This window comes from Sphaeramia orbicularis, chromosome 8, assembly GCF_902148855.1.
Source record: "Sphaeramia orbicularis chromosome 8, fSphaOr1.1, whole genome shotgun sequence".
Lineage (NCBI taxonomy): Eukaryota > Metazoa > Chordata > Actinopteri > Kurtiformes > Apogonidae > Sphaeramia > Sphaeramia orbicularis.
This window is the reverse complement of record NC_043964.1, coordinates 28,629,625-28,648,780: the sequence shown is the minus strand read 5'-3', so window position 1 is coordinate 28,648,780 and position 19,156 is coordinate 28,629,625. Positions and strand designations below refer to the sequence as shown.

At 36.5% G+C, this 19,156-nt stretch overlaps 1 protein-coding gene across 1 annotated transcript in view; it reads right to left on the bottom strand.

Moving 5' to 3' along the window:
* LOC115423964 (ras-related protein Rab-26-like) overlaps positions 1 to 16,278 on the bottom strand; it is a 109,027-nt gene extending 92,749 nt beyond the window's left edge. Inside the window, exons 1-2 of the mRNA XM_030141009.1 lie at positions 15,750 to 16,278; positions 13,965 to 14,075 (exon numbers count right to left, since the gene is read on the bottom strand). Coding sequence (XP_029996869.1) covers positions 13,965 to 14,075; positions 15,750 to 15,923 — 285 coding nt within the window. The 5' untranslated portion in view covers positions 15,924 to 16,278. The remainder of the gene's footprint in view (positions 1 to 13,964; positions 14,076 to 15,749) is intronic.
* Positions 16,279 to 19,156: the final 2,878 nt, after the last annotated feature.

Below are 19,156 nucleotides of genomic sequence, written 5' to 3'. Positions count from 1 at the left end.
ATCCAGCTCATTATTCCATTTATTGTATCATGTGGGGCTCTAAATGCTGTAAATCAATGGTCCTTGTCTTTCTTTTTGAGTTTTTTTTTTTCTCCTTTTTCTGTCTTGGTTGTTGGGAGTCTGGTGTTTGTTTCCTGTATTGAAAAACATCTTCAATTGAACAAAAATTGTATATTTTCCTCCACACCAGAAAAATCAATAAATATATTTGATTTAAAAAAAACAAAAAACAGACTGAGTATAGCCTTGAAATAAAGGGAAAAAAGATTCTACATCAATCTTTAACTCATCTCCAACTAAAAAGCCTTGAGCTTTATGATCCATCCTCACAGGCACCTTTCAACACCTGAGTTTCTGAGTGGAACAGACAGTGTTCTCCCACAGGTGAACTTCTGTCAAGTGTTTGTCACTCGGGCCACGGGAGATAAGGCCGACAGCCGGGATTAGCTCTCTTGTTTCTCAGTAGAGGTGAGGTGGGCTGCCCTTCTGCTCTCAACTGTCTTTGTATCAGCTGAGAGGTTGAAGGATTACTTCTCTCCGGTGCCGTGAGCTCAGTCATATTCAGGAGAGGAGAAGAAGACGACACGTTTTTAATTGGCTTCCCTCTGTGCTGCTTTGCCGTGTCATTTCCTCCCTGATTTTCCATCTTTTTTTCTTCCTCTTCCTAAGAAATTGCTTTTCTACATGAGTTTCCATCTGCAGACATTTTGACCTCAGTAATAGACACCTCCATTATCTTTCCTGAACTGACAAAATATATTTATATATATATATTTTTTTAGTAAATACCATTTGGGATTCATTATGTTTACTGTTATGATAAATTCACCAACTTCCCTCTTGATAATTGTTACATGAGATTATGACAAAACAGTGTTTGCCTTCAGGCTGCAACTTTTAAAGGAATAAACAACTTCTGATTAAAAAAAAAAAAAAAAAAAGCTAAATTCCACCCAGAATGACATGTAGAAAAGTAACAAAAAGCATGATAGAAAATGCAAATTGTTCCCTTAGAGTGAAAAAGTCTGATTTCAATAGACAGACAGATTGTCAAACATGTCTTAAAATAAGTTTAGTAATAGAACTGGTATGTCTGGGAGCCTATTTTATTGTACATCCACTTCTGTTGAACACCAGCCCCAAGGACAACATCTGACATAGACCATAGTTTCCAGCTCATCTGCAGCAGAAGTTAAAAATGCTTCTTTATTTTTTTTAATGGAAACAGTGAAACACTCATCACCAAAGTATGGAATGAATAACTTCATTCCAGATGTTGTGAAATAAACCTTCAACAAGTAATGTCATCTCAGTTTTGTGACTTACTGTGTGAATTTGACTTTAAACAAACACACTATTGGAATGCATTGGTAAGAAATAACTTCAATATTTTGCAGATGGCACATTAAAGGAGTGACATTTTGCTTTTTAAAACTGAATTATGGATTTTAAACCATTTCCCTGTGGTCGACATAAACTGTAAATGCTATGCTTGGGTCTGAATTCATCATTAATTCAACTCCACAGGTCCATCTTCAACCCTATTTCTGACTAATGACACCAGAAAGGTTGTTTTGAGCGCTGGCCCTTTAAATGCAAATAAGCCACTTCATGCCCCGCCCCCTCCAGGTTGTTGACTGTGCTGCTCTGACCCATTCAGCCACTTGTGTTCATTAATACAACCAACAACTAAACATTTCAGGTAACTGGCTCGAAGTTTGGACATATTTTCAGTTTTTACTACAACCACTGCTGCTGACAAACAATTATGTCGCACTCTGAGAAATGATCGTCGGAAATCTTGACCTTATATGTGCAAATGTCGCAACATAATTAGTTATAAAATGTAACAAATTAAGAAGGGATTAAAACAGGAAATTCCACTCGATTTTTGTAGAAATCCACTTGATTTTTGCCAAAATTAATATAAAGATAGCTTTGCAGCACCTGGAGGGTTCAAATTCAAACTTTATGAACTATTAGAGTCCAAATACACACATAAATGTACCAAAGACTAATAAAAGTGGGTTTCGCAAAATATGACCCCTTTAAGCGGAAGAATGAAAGCAAATGCCTTTTAAAGTATTTAGTGATTTAAAGCCTACAAATGGAAATATACATCTATAAAACAGGTGGTTAAACTTCCAGACTGATAATTGATTCTCTAAAAAAGAAAAAAAAGTTGAAGGTTGTTAAATCAGAAACAGGGAAAACTGAAGAAAAAGTGACTTTTTCAGCAAAATATATCAATAACTGAATGTAAAAACCAGCTTGCATCCACTGTCATCAAACTCCATGGGTTTTACTGGTGAATCAATGTTGTAGAAGATGAATGTTTCCACATTCACTACAGAGCCTCTGAACATCCAAATGGGTCATATCTGATGACCATGAAAAGATGACAAACTGTATTTCACACCAATTATTTACATGGATTGATAAGATTAGTGGATCAGAAGTTATTAAACATGTACATCAGTAGATGGTTTTGGTCGCCAGTGGCTGTTTGGGTCTTTTTGGGTTAAGCAGAAGAATAAAAGCAAATGCCTTTTAAGATATTTAGTAATTTAAGGCCTACAAATGGAAATACACATCTATAAGACTGTTGGTTAAAACCTCCAGACTGCTAACTGATCCTCTACAATTTAGCCTTTATTTAGTTTGTGGCCTTCATTAGGGGATTCAGAAAATACATGAAAAAAAAATAAAAAATAAAAAAGATGAACAAAAAAAATTAGCAAAGAAACAACCAAAATGCAGATGGTTGTGTTTTCTGATGAAGGCCATAACCTGAATCCTGTTGATCTAACTTGAATAAAGTGCTGCTGCTGGAGCTCTTAACCTTTTACGTGTTTGTCCTTCTCCACGCACCTTGGAAGTGTGAAGTTGTGCCAGAACCACTTATTTTTTATCCTTTATTTGGCCAGGAAGGTCTCACTGGCTATGTTTCCATAAAGTGTTTTGCAAATCTAAAGCAAATATTTGAGTCGCAAATCAGTGGTAGCCCAGGTATGTGTACTGAATGCAGGAATCTACCAAAAAACTTTTGGTTGTGCCTTTTAGGGGTCACCACAGCAAACCATCTGCTTCCATCTGACCCTGTCCTCTGCATCTTCTCCCTGCATGTCCTCCTTTACCACATCCGTTAATCTCCTCTTTGGTCTTCCTCTTTGCCTCCATCTTCTTCATCCTTCTACCAATATATTCACTGTCCCTCCTCTGCACATGTCTGAACAATCTCAGTCTGGCCTGACATACAACTTTGCCCCCAAATCGTTCAACCTGAGCTGTCCCTCTGATGTTCCCAAACACAATCTCAACATCTCAGTCTCAATCTGAACACGCTGAATGCAAGAATGAAAATGCAAATTATGTGCGTTTTCACAAACTGATCTGGAGTGAATCATCTTGGCTGGATGGTGTCACCCGTAGGTGGCGTTATAGGCTATGCTACACATTGTTGTATTAAACTGTGCAGGAGAAACTGAGTGTTCTGTTGTTTCCCATCAGTCTTCATCAGTCCACATTACCTGTTGTCCTAGACATATTTTCACACTATATTGGAGTAAGTGAAAACACACAACAAACAGCTGATTCACAACGTGATATCATGAATTGCATACAGATAACACGCCACTTTTAATTGGCGTGTTATCTGTATGCATTGTAAGCTTTCTGCATGTATGTTCATGCCGCATCAAATACCACGCGATTAGCGTGTAGGGGTAGTGTTAGCGGTTATGGATAATGCCATAAGAACTGGCGTGACATACAACTTGATTTCATGAGATCAGTCTGTGATTCAGGTGCGTCAACTGTTCGCTGTGTCCGAATTCTTTCTATGTCCTCTATGTACATACTCTTCTTTATGTTGCTTTTTCCCCATCTAGTTTTTGTTTTTGCTGTCTCTATAAACATTTTCCAATGCAAAATTACATATACAGTATTTATGGAAATACACCAACTACCTGCTGGGCTACAAAGCTCTCATCTTTCAATGATTTCTGGACAAAATGCCATCAACAATTTAATTGAAGAAAATAAAACCCCATATAAAACACAAATACATAATACCTAACAAAAGAAAGATAGTAAAAGAGAAGTAAAGAAAGTAAGAAACAGGTAAATAGTAGAGGTATGTATTGGCAAGAATCTGGCGTTATGATACAGATCATGATACGATATATCACGATATATCACAATACTGTTAAAGGCAATTTTTTATTAGTTTTGTTTCTTTTTTTTAAAGATTATTTCCTGGAAGAATGGATTTCCACCAGAAATCTGCACAAACACTAAACACATTTTTATTTGATCACAACAGGATCTAATGCTATATCACAAAACGTTCCTGTGTTCAAACTGAAATTCTGTTTTACAGACATTACAGTTTAAGATCCTGTTCAAATGTTCATATTCTGTTAGTTCAGAACTAACATTAGAACAGTATTTTTGTGCAACCCCAACAAAGGAACTAACATTATTCAATAAAAGAGCGTTAAATAATAATAAATAAAATATAAACAAAAAAGAAAAACAAAAAAACTAAAATGAACCTCCACAATATCAGCATTTGAATAAATACCTAAAAATATCAATACAGTGCGTTTTAATGTCGATACAGTATTGTGAAAAGAAATATCGTGATATATTGCAGAACCGATATTTTCTTACACGCCTTGTAAATAGACCATACCAGTGCCTTCCTCATAAGCATCTGCAGAGGCTACATAAGGCAGAATAGAATAAAAAATACCTTTACCTGTATTTAACAAGTTAAATGATAATACAAGGAAACATTCATTAGAATCTAAATCTGATTCACAAATGTACCACATTTATGAATCAGAAATATTGCAGTAAAAATGTACTGTAAAAGTGTAGCTTCTCTTTTTACTGTCTGTCTTTTTTGTCTCTGTTGGAGAAATTAAATCGTTTCCCTGCAGTGTCAATACCTCAGAAAAATGCTACAATCTTTACAGAAAGACAAGAGCAAAGATGTATGTTCTAAAAAGAAATGTATCCCTTTGAGCTGGAAGAATAGGAAGACTAAGAATGACATATAGTGATAACTTCTTCTAGGATGCAACAAAGGAAAAAAGGCAATATAAAAGATAAAATGGCCGTTGAGCATGCACGCAATTGTTATTTTTATGACTTTGTGTGTCTGTGTGTTTGTGTATTTTATGCCAGTTGTCATTTTATCCCATGGAGACAAACAGTGAAATTTTACCTGAGTGGCAGAGATCATTCACACCTACTGTACCTGATGCCTTCACATACTGTTTTAGGCTCCAGAGTGAAGCAAAGATAAAAGCAAAACAAAACAAAACAAAACAAAACCCCACCAGTAGTATGATATTGGTATCAGCCACACAATCCTGCACAAAGACAAGCTCTGCCCTCAGTCACCTGCCCATCAGTTAGCACCTGGATTACCACGGCAACCACTAACCAGGATGCATTTCATCACACTGTGTAAATGCATCTTCTGTAATTGCGTGCAACCTTTCCAAAAAGTTCCTATATTCTGAACAATATCCTTTTCATTCATTTTCTGAACATAAATGAGCTCTGAAAGGTTCATATTTTAATTTCTTCTCCATCCAAGCTCTTATTATAATTCATACGAGAGAATTTATAACTCCTCCTGCATCAATTCTCCTGCTTTTATGAGTCGAGGAAGTGGAGAAATATTATTACAATGGGACCGCACAATCTCTAGGCACTAATAATAGTTGTAATTTACACATGCATCATGATGTGTTGATTTATTAGAGGTGAAATCACATACAATTAACTGGATTTCGTCACAGCCATGAATCTGGCACAGGACCATATGATCATTTCTTTTTTGTGTCGGTTTTACCAGTAATTATCTGGGAACATGAAAGTGAAAAAGACATAATAGGTTAGATCTATGAGAAATTAATATTATTTGGGTACTGTTGTATGGATATGAAGTTATCCACATGAAAAAAAAAACCCTTCAGAGAGATTTTAAATCAGATGTGATTTGTGTGATGTTACAGTATATTTTTTATATCCTTTAATTTAAGCCTCACAAGGCTGCAGCGGAGCTTTGTAATCCTGAGAACATGCTGAGGCTTAAACAAGATGAGAGTACAATAAACAAGGGGGAGAAAAACCATAACATCTCACTGCAGCTTTGAAGTGGGAACCAGATCAAATCCCCACAAGAAGCAAATTGCCGTTCTTTCCCACCAACCAAACAGATCAAACTGTCTTTCCTAAAAATAACAATCACTCTGTCTCCTCTGTGTATCCTCCATGGGAAGCCAAACACCAAAGACTTTCATGTTCTTCTACTCAACAGATTCATGGATGTCATTTTCTGTTCTACTGTGCACACCATGCGTGTCTATGTGCAAAGTTTACAACTGCTTATACTTGTGTTGTGTGTTTATGTTGACAAAATGATGAGTTTTTTTTTTAGACCATACATGTAACACTGTTCTGTGAGACTGCACAATTGGCAGGTTAATTGGAAACAGGGGTGAGGATCATGATTGGACAAAAAAGCGAATATGCTGTCTCCATGCTAATAGTATAGTAATAATTTTATCCCCCATCACTGAAAAAACAAAACTACCTTATAATAAACTAAAAACTAATTCATAAATGACTACTATAAACCCTCAGACACACCACTGAATGTGTTGAGTTTTGGATGTTGCAGACATTCTGGTAATACTGGATGTAGGAGTAGCAGAAGGCTTTGGTACGTCATGAAACTGAGCAGCGATGATTAGTTAAGTTAAGTTGTAAACTTAGGATAAAGTAGGGCTGGGCAATAAAACGATAACAACATATATGGTGATATAACTTTTCCTCAATAGAAATATGAGACATGCTCGATACAATTTCGATAGAATTCGCCACTGTCACCAGTCACAAGTGTTTGCTCCTGGAGGATTCTGTTGGGTTTCTGTAAATTGGCTTAGAGTCTGGTTTTGACCAACTCTATATATAAAGTGTCATGAGATAACTCTTTTGTTGTGATCTGGCACTATATAAATAACATTTGATTGATTGGGCGATTTAATTGGTTTTTCCCCTGTAAATCGCTTTGGAAAAAAGCATCTGCCAAATGCATAAACATAAAAATGCATAAACATTAACATAAAAAAACAGAATTCATTCGTCCATGTGATTTAATAGTAGGGGTGTGTATCGGCAAGAATCTAGCGATATGATACAAATCACAATACTAGGATCACGATACAATATATCACAATATATCAAGATACTGTCAAAAAAGCAATTTTTTTTTTTGTTTCTTTTTTTTTTAATGATTATTTCCTTGAAGAATTGAATTACACCAGAAATATGCACAAATACTAAACACATTTTTATTTGATCAGAACATATATCACTAAATTTTCCTGAATTGTTGAATCCTTAAATTCTGTTTTACAGACATTACAGTTTAAGATCCTGTTCAAATGTTCATATTCTATTAGTTCAGAACTAACATCAGAACAGTATTTTAGTTCAGTCCCAACAAGGAACTAACATTATTTAATAAAGGAGTGTTAAATAATAATACATCAAATATAAACAAAAAAGGACAACATAAATGAACCTCTGCCATATCTGCATTTGAATAAATACCTAAAAATATCAATCCAGTACTTTTTAATATTGATACAGCGTTGTGAAATAAAATATCGCGATATATTGCAGAACCGATATTTTCTTACAGCCCTATTTGATAGTGATTTGATTTATATCGTGATGCATATCGACATCATGTGATAGAAAAAAATTATCGTGATATGATTTTTTCCATATTGCCCAGCCCTAGATACAAGTGGTGTTTTGGGTTTTAGAAGTGTATTATCTCACCACTGTTGCCACTATTATAACATTAACATTACTCCATGTGTCTATGTTGATCTACTGCATATAAGTGACCTGCACTACCTGAAAAAAAAAAAAAAAAAAAAAATTGAATTCAACAAAGCAAATAGTTCCGATCCTTCCATTGTATAATTACTACTGTGGTTGGTATGTTTAACCCAAAAAGACCCAAACATCCACTGGCGACCAAAACCATCTACTGATCAAAAATATGCAATAACAGTTGATCCATTAATCCTATGAATACATGTAAATAACTGGTGTAAAATGCAGTTTGTCATCTTTTCATGGTCATCAGATATGACCCATATGGACGTTCAGAGGCTCCGTAGTTACCGTGGAAACACCATCATCTCCTATAACAATGATTCACCAGTAAAACCCATGGAGTTTGATGAATGACAGTGGGTGGAGACTCTTGTTTTAAGTTCACTTATTCATAGATTTGCTGAAAAAGTCATTTTCTCTTCAATTTTCTGTTTTGATATGATGCCCTTTGAATTTACTCTGAGTTTTCATGAACATCTACATGATCAGCTAATTAAATATAGGGAAAAATACATGATTTACACTGAAAAATGCAAAATGTGGAGGAAAATATTAAAATAAATGGTGATATATCACTTAAGAAAGGTTAAATAGAGAGAAAAATTCATTTGGGAACCGACACAAAGGCAGCACTGGGTCTTTATGGGTTAATCTGGAAACGACCTATTTAACCTTAAATGCAGCAACGAGTAGCTTCTCATTTCTAAACCAACCATCAATTTGCTAGAGATCATAAAGATTAGACAACACCAGAATCATCTTAAATTGTGAAAGAGTTGTTCAAGGAGTATGAGGCATCATTTCCACACATGGATTGGTCACCACAGAGTCCAGACCTGAACCCCAATTGCAATCTTTGGGATGCGCTGGAGAAGATTTTATAAAGTTTGACTCTCCCATCATCAATACAAGAATGAATTAAGAATCTTTATTTGTCAGTATATATTTTTACAAATGGACATGCAACATACACTGAACCTGACCCTCTGCATTTAACCCATCACTAACAGAACATGCATGCATTAATGCAACTACAACGGACAGAACTAATGAGCTGACATTTTAACGTGACATGACATAAGGATTGCATGGAATAAACAATGCCATAATTAATGCATCCTGTAATCAAACCTAAAAGCAATCCAAGGAAACACTGTGTATGGGACTTTTTTATATACAGTCACAGAAAATATTATTAGACCATCAAAAGTCATCAAAAACAATGGTTATGCACTCAAGTACTAACTCCTGTGTGTATCATGTGACTAAATCAAACAGAAAAGAAAACATGGAATGCCTAAAAGCACTGTTTTTGTCAGTACAATGCCATAGATATTGATGTAAGAACTGAAGTGATTTTGGTTTTTATCAAGAAAACCATGGAAAATGGAAAGATATCAGCTCTGAAATTAAAACTCTTATGAGTTTTTTTTGTTGTTATCATTATATTTGTGCAGACAAATGTACCTTTAGTTTTACCAGGCATTAAAATGAACAAGAAATTGAAGAAAACAAGGGTGGTCTAATAATTTTTTCCGCAACTGTTTATATATGTCCTATATATACAGTGTGGTTGTTGTTATTTCAGGCATAGACATATACGGTGCATGCTCTTTACACAAAGCAATATAAAAAATGATGAGATATGACACATAAACTAGAGTTTATAAACCTCTTCACTTTGGAAGGAAAGGTATATTGGTTCCATGTGCCAATGAAATACAAAAGGTGGGAAAGCAGAATCTGTGATAGTCATATGTGTGTGTCTGCATATGTGTGAAAGTACTAATAATGTGGCAGTATAGCGGAGACATATGCTACCCTCAAGTTGGCATCTTTTTCTGTGAGGTTTGTGGTTATTTCAGCTGTCTCCTGTTGAAAATGAATGAATATTAGAGCTACACAATATATCGTTTGAGCATCAGCATCACAATGTACGTGTGCGCAATAGTTCCATTGCAGGTCCTGCAATGTAGGAGGCAAATGAACTTAATCTAATTTCAACCTGGATACCTGACACACACTGTGCACAGCGATCCACCAATCACAATCCTTCTTAATCAGTTTGCAGAAGCAGACCACGCCCCTGCACATGGAGGGAGAAGCTGGTAACAACATTGAAAAATGAGCAACGAACAAGAGAAAGTCACTGAAAACAAAGACTTGGTGCCAAAAAGAAAAGCAACGTCGGTTTTCTGGAATTATTTCAGCTACAAGAAGGATGATACGGAAACACGTGTTCTGTATCAACAATGCCTTGCACCTGTCGCCACAACAAGAGGTGACACAACTAATTTGGTTGACCATTTACGTCAGCACCACACAGCTATTATATCCTCCTGAGTATTTTTTTTTTTATATCGCAATATGAATAACAGGGTTAAAAAAAATCGCAATGTCAGTTTTTTCTAATATTGTGCAGCCCTACTGAATATCATGAAGAAAAAATGTCGATCATTTCAGGTCTTGTATATATGAAGGATGGGGAAGAATTCCACATATAAAAGTGTAACGTACAGTGTCCTCAGTTCACAAACAAGTACAAAATGTAATACTGAAAAGGAAAAAGCCTTGGAACACTGTGATAAAACACTTTCTTTGCACTTTTGTCAGCAAAAGGTGGAAATTTAGATGAAAAAACTGCAAATATGAGCTTTTACTGTATTTTAGAAACTGTTCTAAACATTCTGGAAATGGGTTTTTTGATAAAAAAAAAAAAAAAGAAAAAAAGAAAAATGCTCTAGATTTGTGACCGACACTGGGACTAAGACTTCAGGAGGATCTTCATGAGTTGTGAGACTTTGTTCCCCTGTACTGACAAACGAACCCATTGAACAAGAAGCCATGTGGAAGAAATGGGAGCTTGAGGATAATAATGAAATTCTTCAAAGCCCTGTGCCACACTGCAATTAAATAATAAGTCAATATGACAAAAGAGCAGACTAAGCACTAAACTTTATGAGTTTTGTACTTTTTCCTCCATTAGTAATAAATGCAGCGGGGAAAGATAGCTGATGAAGGCATCTGTGTTGCTTAGATAGGCCTAAATGTACATCAGGAGTACAGGGTTATAAGAGATGTTACATAAGTAAAAAATAAATCAACTGCTCATCCACCCACAAACTCATCCAACCCACACACAGAGCTATACAATGGTTGGATACTTTAGATTTGGACAGAAGTGCACACACACACAGTGGCAGCCCGTCCCAGGAGGATCAAGGATCTAATACTACACTTTATATAATAGTGTTAATGCACTTTATTTATGAATATAAGCACTTTATCATGTAAATATCATGTTTTAGATATTGTATACAAGGTGAGAAAAACATGTTTCCATAGTGCTTGATGAGACTGAAAAATAACCAAGTCTGCAACTGTCAGACAACTGGGAGAAGAGTGAGGGTTAAGAGTCATTACCCAACTTTTTAATGAGTGAGTGGGTTAATAAACGTCTCAACACATTACTTAATCCATAAAGACCCAGATCTACTTTTGTGTCAGTTCTCAAATGAGTTTTTCCTCTCTGTTTAACCTTTCTTAAGCAATTCATCACCATTTATTATAATATTATCCTCTATATTTAGCATTTTTCACTGTAAATCATGCTTTTTTCCTATATTTAATTTAGATGTACATGAAAACTCAGAGTAAATTCAAAGATTATATCAAAACAGAGATAACTGAACAAAAAGTGAGTTTATCAGCAAATATATCATCATTTGAAAGTAAACCCAGTGTGTCCATCCACTGTCATTGATCCAACTCTATGTTTTTTACAGGTGAATCAATGTTGCAGAAGATGACAGTGTTTCCACGGTAACTACTGAGCCTCTGAACATCCAAATGGATCATATCTGATGACCATGAAAAGATGACAAACTGCATTTTACACTAGTTATTTACATGTATTGACAGAATTAGTGGATCAACAGGTATTAAAGAGTTTACATCAGTAGTGGTTTGGGTCCTTATGGGTTAATATGGAAGCGTTCTACATCTAACTCCACCCACTACATGATTCTGAGAACATCTACGAAGTCAGAAACAGGCTGAGATGGAGGTGATCAGTGTCTGAATGTCCAGGTGTGGATGTGAGACAGGAGTAGTTCAAAGACATCCGTGCAACAGAGAATCACAAGACACTTATGCAGAACGGTACGAGGCTCTGTTTTAGTCTTTCTACTGTTTTTACTACCAGGGAAAGGCCTGCCTAAAAACCAACACTCATTTAAGTGTGGGCTAAATTGACAATATTTTTGCCTCTTTTTCTTGCCGTCATTCAGTTCTTTCCCACGGCGAACTGAAGCCTTGAAGTGTACTTAACTGTACCAAAGAGGTAATTCATGCATGTGTTATTGTGTCACTGTGGTGTTTTAATACATTTCAGATTCACACAAATTGACCACTCGCTGATTGCTACTTAGAGCGATGGTTTTAGTAAAAACCTGTCATAACATGCACAACATTTAGCAGAATCTGAGGGACATACAGAGTGAACACCTCTGCTTAGTGCCAAAAATTTTTGGGATATAACATTTTCAAACAGGAAGTGCCAAATTGAGTTTTCACTAACAAATGCTTTTTCTTTTTTTTTTTTGGCATATTTGTTGATTTTAATCAACAAATTTAGTGTGTTATCTGCATTAAAGCGTTCCACTCAAAAGTCAAGTTTTAGAGATTACTTTTGATCTAACCCTATAATGCCAAACGCATCATATTTGATGCATGAGATTTGAAGCCCTCTACGTGATCAGTGTGATATATTTTTCTTGAAAGACCTGATGTATACAATTAGATACATGCAATATACAGATAATCCACTAGGGGGGAGGAATTTGTTCACCCGAGGCCTTTCCAGTGACACAAGATTGTCATTAATGAGGAAGTAGGCAGAACTCTGTCAATTTTGAAAAGGAACTGCCAATTTCTTAGACATGTTTGTGTTATATTATGTTTTTGTTTGTTCAAAAATAATAATATTTGAGCATTGAGACCCAGTGTATTAAATATGATACAAAATTGAAACATACATGGACTTGAACATGTTTTGGTGGTTCAGAAGGACCAATAAAGGTTCCAGTTTCAAAGAATTGGACTTTTCTGTCAGTGATTTAAGGGTTCAGGCTTTACAGGGTTAAGATCGATGTGTGCCATTACATACAACAACTGGAATCCCTTTAGAAGTTAAGAGACAGAACACAATAAAGCACTAAATCCAACTCGACCACAAACATAAATATCACAGATGTGTGTTGTTTTGACAGTCAAGGGACTTTAGATTCATTTGACTAGTTTTTGACAGCAATAATAGATAAAATACAGATACTTGGCTGCTAATTAAAAGTGACCTGATATGTAAGATCTGCTGAGTCTTATTAGTTGTTCAGTGAGGACCAGTGTCTGTTACGGTAGCAGACCTTTAACTGTGCATCAAGTGTCTGACTACCTTTGCTGCCCTGAGCTTTAATGGTATCTGTATGAGGACTAGACATGACTGACTTCAAACCATTCAGAAAAAAATGGACAGGTTATTTCCAGGAGGGACCATGAAACTGGCACATGAGGGGCCCAATTATTAACCAGGGAGATGAAGAAACTAAAGCATGTCAAACTAATTTAAGAAATCAATATCCTATTTTGTGAGACTTCTAATACAGGAGATACTGATAGCCTTAAGGCCTTAAAGTCGGAAAAGCTCAAAATATCATCGCAATTTAAGAGAACATATGACCTCATTTCAGGAAAAGTGCTAATCCTGAAAATGTGTTTGTATGTGTATGTATGTTGAACTACCTTTGTGTGGTTGTTTCTTTATGTTTACACTAAATGATAGACTGTTGTGTGGAGAAGGGGTGGGTTTAAAGAAATTATAGTTCCTCTCACTCCTGTTTGAATGTGCAAATGAAGTCATCCTTTTTTATGTATATGTATAGGTTTTTGCTTTTTGTTTGTTTTGTTTTCTTATAATCTGTTTTATTTTGTTTTGTTGCATATTCGAACTAAACTAAACACTGATTTACACTTACTCTGAAGTCGATTCCCACTGTGGAGATGAAGCTCCCAGCCAGGAAAGCTCCATCCTTAAAACGAACCAGAAGACAGGTTTTCCCCACACCAGAGTCTCCAACCAACATCACCTGCAGAGGAAAAACAACAGCCAAAAGTCAGCTACCTAAAGCATCTCGCAAGTCACAGACTGGAGTCGTACAGTCTGAGCTGGAAGCCAAAACAAACAAGTCAGAGTTATGTAGACCCAGAGGATAAAACTTCAGACTGCGTGACTGATCGATCAACAACACCCAAACTGAAAAAAACATGAGCTGCTGCTCATATGTTTAATTAAATATCAGTGTCTTGCTTGTTGCAGAACATTTGAATCATTCAGCTAAATTAATTGTGCTATTCTGGTGTTTGGCCAGTGAGTGTGTGTGAATGACTGTGTGCTCATTATGGGCAGTGAATGGCCTTAGATACTGTACTTTCTGTAAGTAAACACCATGTGTGCAAACACTTTTACAGCTCTTGTATGCACACGGGCAGGATCAGAAGTAGATCTATTACAGTCATGCTTTTTTTTTTTTTTTTTTTAATTCTGAGCTGTGATGAAGTTAAAGGTTTGATATGATTACTGTTATCAGGTTAGCTGAGGGACTATGGGCTCTAGACCGTAGAAATCAAAAGTGCCTCATGGGTGCAGAGAGGAAGCAGGGAAGGAGATGAAAGACAATGGAAGAAGAATGGAGGATGTAAGAAGGTCGCTGAACAGATACAGACTGAGGCGAGGGGGAATAGGTATAGGCTTATCCTCCTTTCGTCTGTGATCTAAATTTCTCCTCTAAATATGCCTTTTTTAAATCTCTGCATCTGTCCCCCCCCCCCTCTCTCTTTCTCTGCAGCTGTTTGTCTCTTCCCATAAACCAGCTTTGGAGTATACTCCCTTTGTCTTACCTTTATTAATCAAATGCCATTAATTAACTTAATATAGAATTATAGCATTAGAGAAAAAAACAACACAAAGCAGACACAGTAGAGGTTTTCTGCAGAACTACACTGAGGAAACTCTGTTAAACCACCCATTATTTGTATGGATTTAGTGCAGATGTTTTGTGCAGAAGATGGCACTTCATACCTAACAGTATGGGTGAATGAGCATGGAAGAACAATTGTATTTCCAAAAAATAAAAAAATAAAAAATAGCAACACAATGTCATCATGCACCCACATTAAACAGCTGCTTTAAAAACCCAGAGTAGGTGTAGGTGGTGAAAGTCCATTGAAGCTACGCTGGGAGTACACACTAAGAATCAGTGGGTGTGCATCTGTGTTTGTGTTGTCGTCAAGTGACAGTACTCACACAAATGCTCACTTCAGGGAGGCTGAGTAAAGCAGAACCTTGCACCGCTAACACAAATATATACATTCAACCAGTTGCATTGCATGAGCAAATGATTTGTTTGTTGGCTGGTGAAGGGTGGTGTACACCTTTCCAGGTTATCGATCGTCTATTGACACAGCTGGTGTCAGGGACTAGCTGCTGTTTAATAAATAAATGCGGGTGTAAAATAGATAGACAATAAAAGCCAAAAGGAGGATAAACACAACACAAACAGGTTTCAGGTGTTTATTTTTTCTCATTCGTATTATACAAAAGGAAAGTGTCCAAATATGTTATCATCATTATTTACTGTGGTGACTTCAGTGCATGTGTTGTCCATTTTAGTCCTATTTACTATCAATGATGTTGGAAAAACAGGTTTGACTGATTGTTTTATTATGCATTAACTCAACCAGGAGGAGAACAGGATACTAACCTTGAAGGCGATGTCATAAAACTCGCTGCTGTTGCTGATGGAGGGTCTACTGGGATGGACCACTCCGTTTATTTGCACAATCCCCGGGCTGCTCCTCGCAGATTTCCCGCTCCCTTTCCCGGTGGGGCTTCCACCAGAAGCGGCTTTGCCTTTCACAGCCTTCTTGCGAGACATTTCCCCCCAAAATTTCTGAATTTATAACCGAATGCAATTAAAGGAAAACAAACCAGAATCTGCAAAGAAAAAAAAAAAAAAAAAAAAGCAGGACCGAAAAGTTGCAGCTGCGACAAACTTCAATGAGCTGATCCTTCACCTGCGCGTTTTACGCATGTTCCTCGACACCTCTGCACAAAGTAGGTGTGAAAACGTCCCGAAATGCAAAACAGATCTCGCTTCCGCTGTTTGTTTTCAGCCTCTTCCTCCTCCTATTTGACAGCTTGCTCTTTTCAGGACATCAGCTTCGGCTCTGGCGCGTCGGAGCGGCAGCAATTAGATGTGATGTGGCAGAAAACTCCACCTTGAGTGGGACATGGGGGCGCTGCACTTTGCCAGGCGCAAAGCTCCAGGGCGCTTGTTAGAACCCCCCCCCACACACACACACACACACACACCCCTCCCTTACACCTTTACACAGAGGGATCATCAGCATCACCAATGCACAGTATCATATGTTTCCGTCAATAAAGCGTCTGTTTCACCTTTTTACTGATTATAAGGAGGGTCGTGAAGGCCCCATGGCGCTGTCCGTGGTCCTGAAGAGCAGCTGTATGTCCACAAACGTTAAACACGTCCTTCTGAAACTGAAGTTAAACTGATCACCAGCAAATATATATCAATCATGTTGTGTTTTATGAGCTAAGTGTAGAAGAAAATGGAGTTTGAATAAAAATGTTAATAATCTAACCCCGTTTAAAAGGTGTGTTTGGTTAATGAAGGCTGTCAACATGAACTTTACCTAAATGTGGATGAAGACAGTCTAAATGAATGTCCTAAGTTCCAGCCACCTGTAGAACGTGTTTGAGGTGTGATGTTAATATTGTACCACAAGAGGGCGACAAAAGAATGTAAAAAAAGAAGACTGTAATGACAGTGTTGAGCTGTAACTGTAACTGTAACTAACCAAGATTTACCAGATAGTTTCATCAAAGTGTTTGTATGATTATTATTTTTATTATATATTGTATTGTATTGTATAATGTGCAGTAAACTGGCAGCAGGAATGGGTAATTGTGAATGCAACCACTTTCTTCAGAAAACAAAAGCAATATTTGAAGTAAAGTTTAACCCTTTCATGTATTAATTGTGAGAACCTTAGTCAAGATTTTTTTTCTTCAGTGTTTTTATTCCTCCTTAGGCATGAAAAAAACAATGCGATCCAGCTTTTTTTTTTTTTTTTTTTGTGGGATTACAAAAATATCCATGCATTTAATTTTTGAAGTAAAGAAATGTGTTTAAAACCCAATATCAGAGAGGGATATGAAAACAATGAAATAAAAACATGTTTAATGCCGCTAATCTGATGTCTTCTCACATTTTAACATGTTCTAATGCTATGAATTCCTCACTACATCGAGATAATGTGCAAAAACAAAAAACCTTTTTGTCTAACAAATAATTGATTTACACTCAAACATGTTAGAGCAGATCAGGTTCATCAAGAACAGCAAAGTCACAGTAATGGTATGAATGTCAGGATATGAGATGATGCGTAAGTGTCCACTGTGTTGGCTGATATGGAACTAAAACAACTAAACCCATTAATATACAAGAAAACAGCTGGAGAATAACTGTCCACCGGAGTGACTTATGCATGAAAGGGTTAATAAAAAACAAAAACCGTAAAAATAATTTTATCTTAGCATGTTAACCTATAAGGGCACTAAGTAGTGTGAGATCAATAGTGAGATCTTACTAATATATTCTTTGATTTGTGTATTTAACTTCAAGTTTTATGTTAAATATTAACCCATAAAGACCCAAACAGCCACCAACAACACAATCCATCCACAGATATAAAATGTTTAGTACCTGTTGATCCACTAATCCTATTAATACATGTTAATGATTGGTGTAAAATGCAGTTTGTCATCTTTTCATGGTCATCAGATATGACCCATTTGGATGTTCAGAAGCTCTGTAGTGAACATGGAAACTGTCATCTTCAACAACATTGATTCACCAGTAAAACCAATGGAGTGAATCAATGACAGTGGATGGAGACACTGGGTTTATGTTTAATTAATATTTGACTGAGAACATCACTGTTTCTTCATTTTTCTCTGTTTTGATATAATTGACTTTGAATTTACTCTGAGTTTTCTTGAACATCTACATGAGCTGTGAATTAAATATAGGAAAAAACATGATTTACACTGAAAAATGCCAAATACTGAGGATAATATAAGAAAACAAAAGAATGATAAATCAGTTAAAGGTAGAAATAGAGAAAAATTCATTTGGAAACTGCAACAGAAGTAGCACTGGGTCTTTATGGGTTAAACATTTGCTATTGTGAACTTTGACCTTGGTTACAGTTTTATCCCTTGCTCTATGTAAGAGTTGAAATGCAGAAAAGTACATATACTAAAACCCTACAAATGTGTTCCTGATGATGGTGTATAGAAGAGAAAAATACACTGTACGAAGTGAAGTAGATGGGAGTATACTGCCGCAAACCCTTATCTTGCATTACTAGAAAAAGTTCAACAAAAAATTATGGTTCTGTGGCAAAAGGAATGGGTTCATCCTTGGCGTTCACACTAACCTTCCTCCAAGTTCCATGCCAACTGGCGCGGTACTTTTTGCATAATCCTGCTGACAGACAAACAAACAAACCAACCAACCAACCAACAACCAGACACAGTCCTTGGCAGAAGTAATAGTCTTTATTCAAACTGCTTTTCATGTACAGTGGGTCTATTATTAGTGGCGTGGGCTGCAGTCAGTCCTTCCCCTTTGCCCTCTTCCAGCTGCATTTAAGGAACTGGTTGCAATCAGACCAAAACAGTTAAGAAGATGGTCACTGGCCTCGCTGTGACTCCTTCCTGCACCCGTTTTAATTCATAACATAATTCATGTCTCCTTATAACATGGAGGATGTCACTCTGTAACAGGGTCCACATATTGTCCCTATTTGCGACAAAGAACAGCAGCATATTCTGATTAGACTCTGATCCTCTGTGGCTAGTAATGAGATGCTGTTGTTTTCCCCCTCTGTAATCTAGTTTGTTACGCAATATGGAATTTGTGCATGATACAACTGGCTTTGTGTTCAAGTGCCAGACTGTCCAGGCTCATTAGAATACACTCCAAGATCATAGCCCAGAATCCTTTTTATACCACAAAACAGGAAAGTAAAGTGAGCTTGTATTACCTCTGACCTCTACTATGTGTCACATGAATCCTAC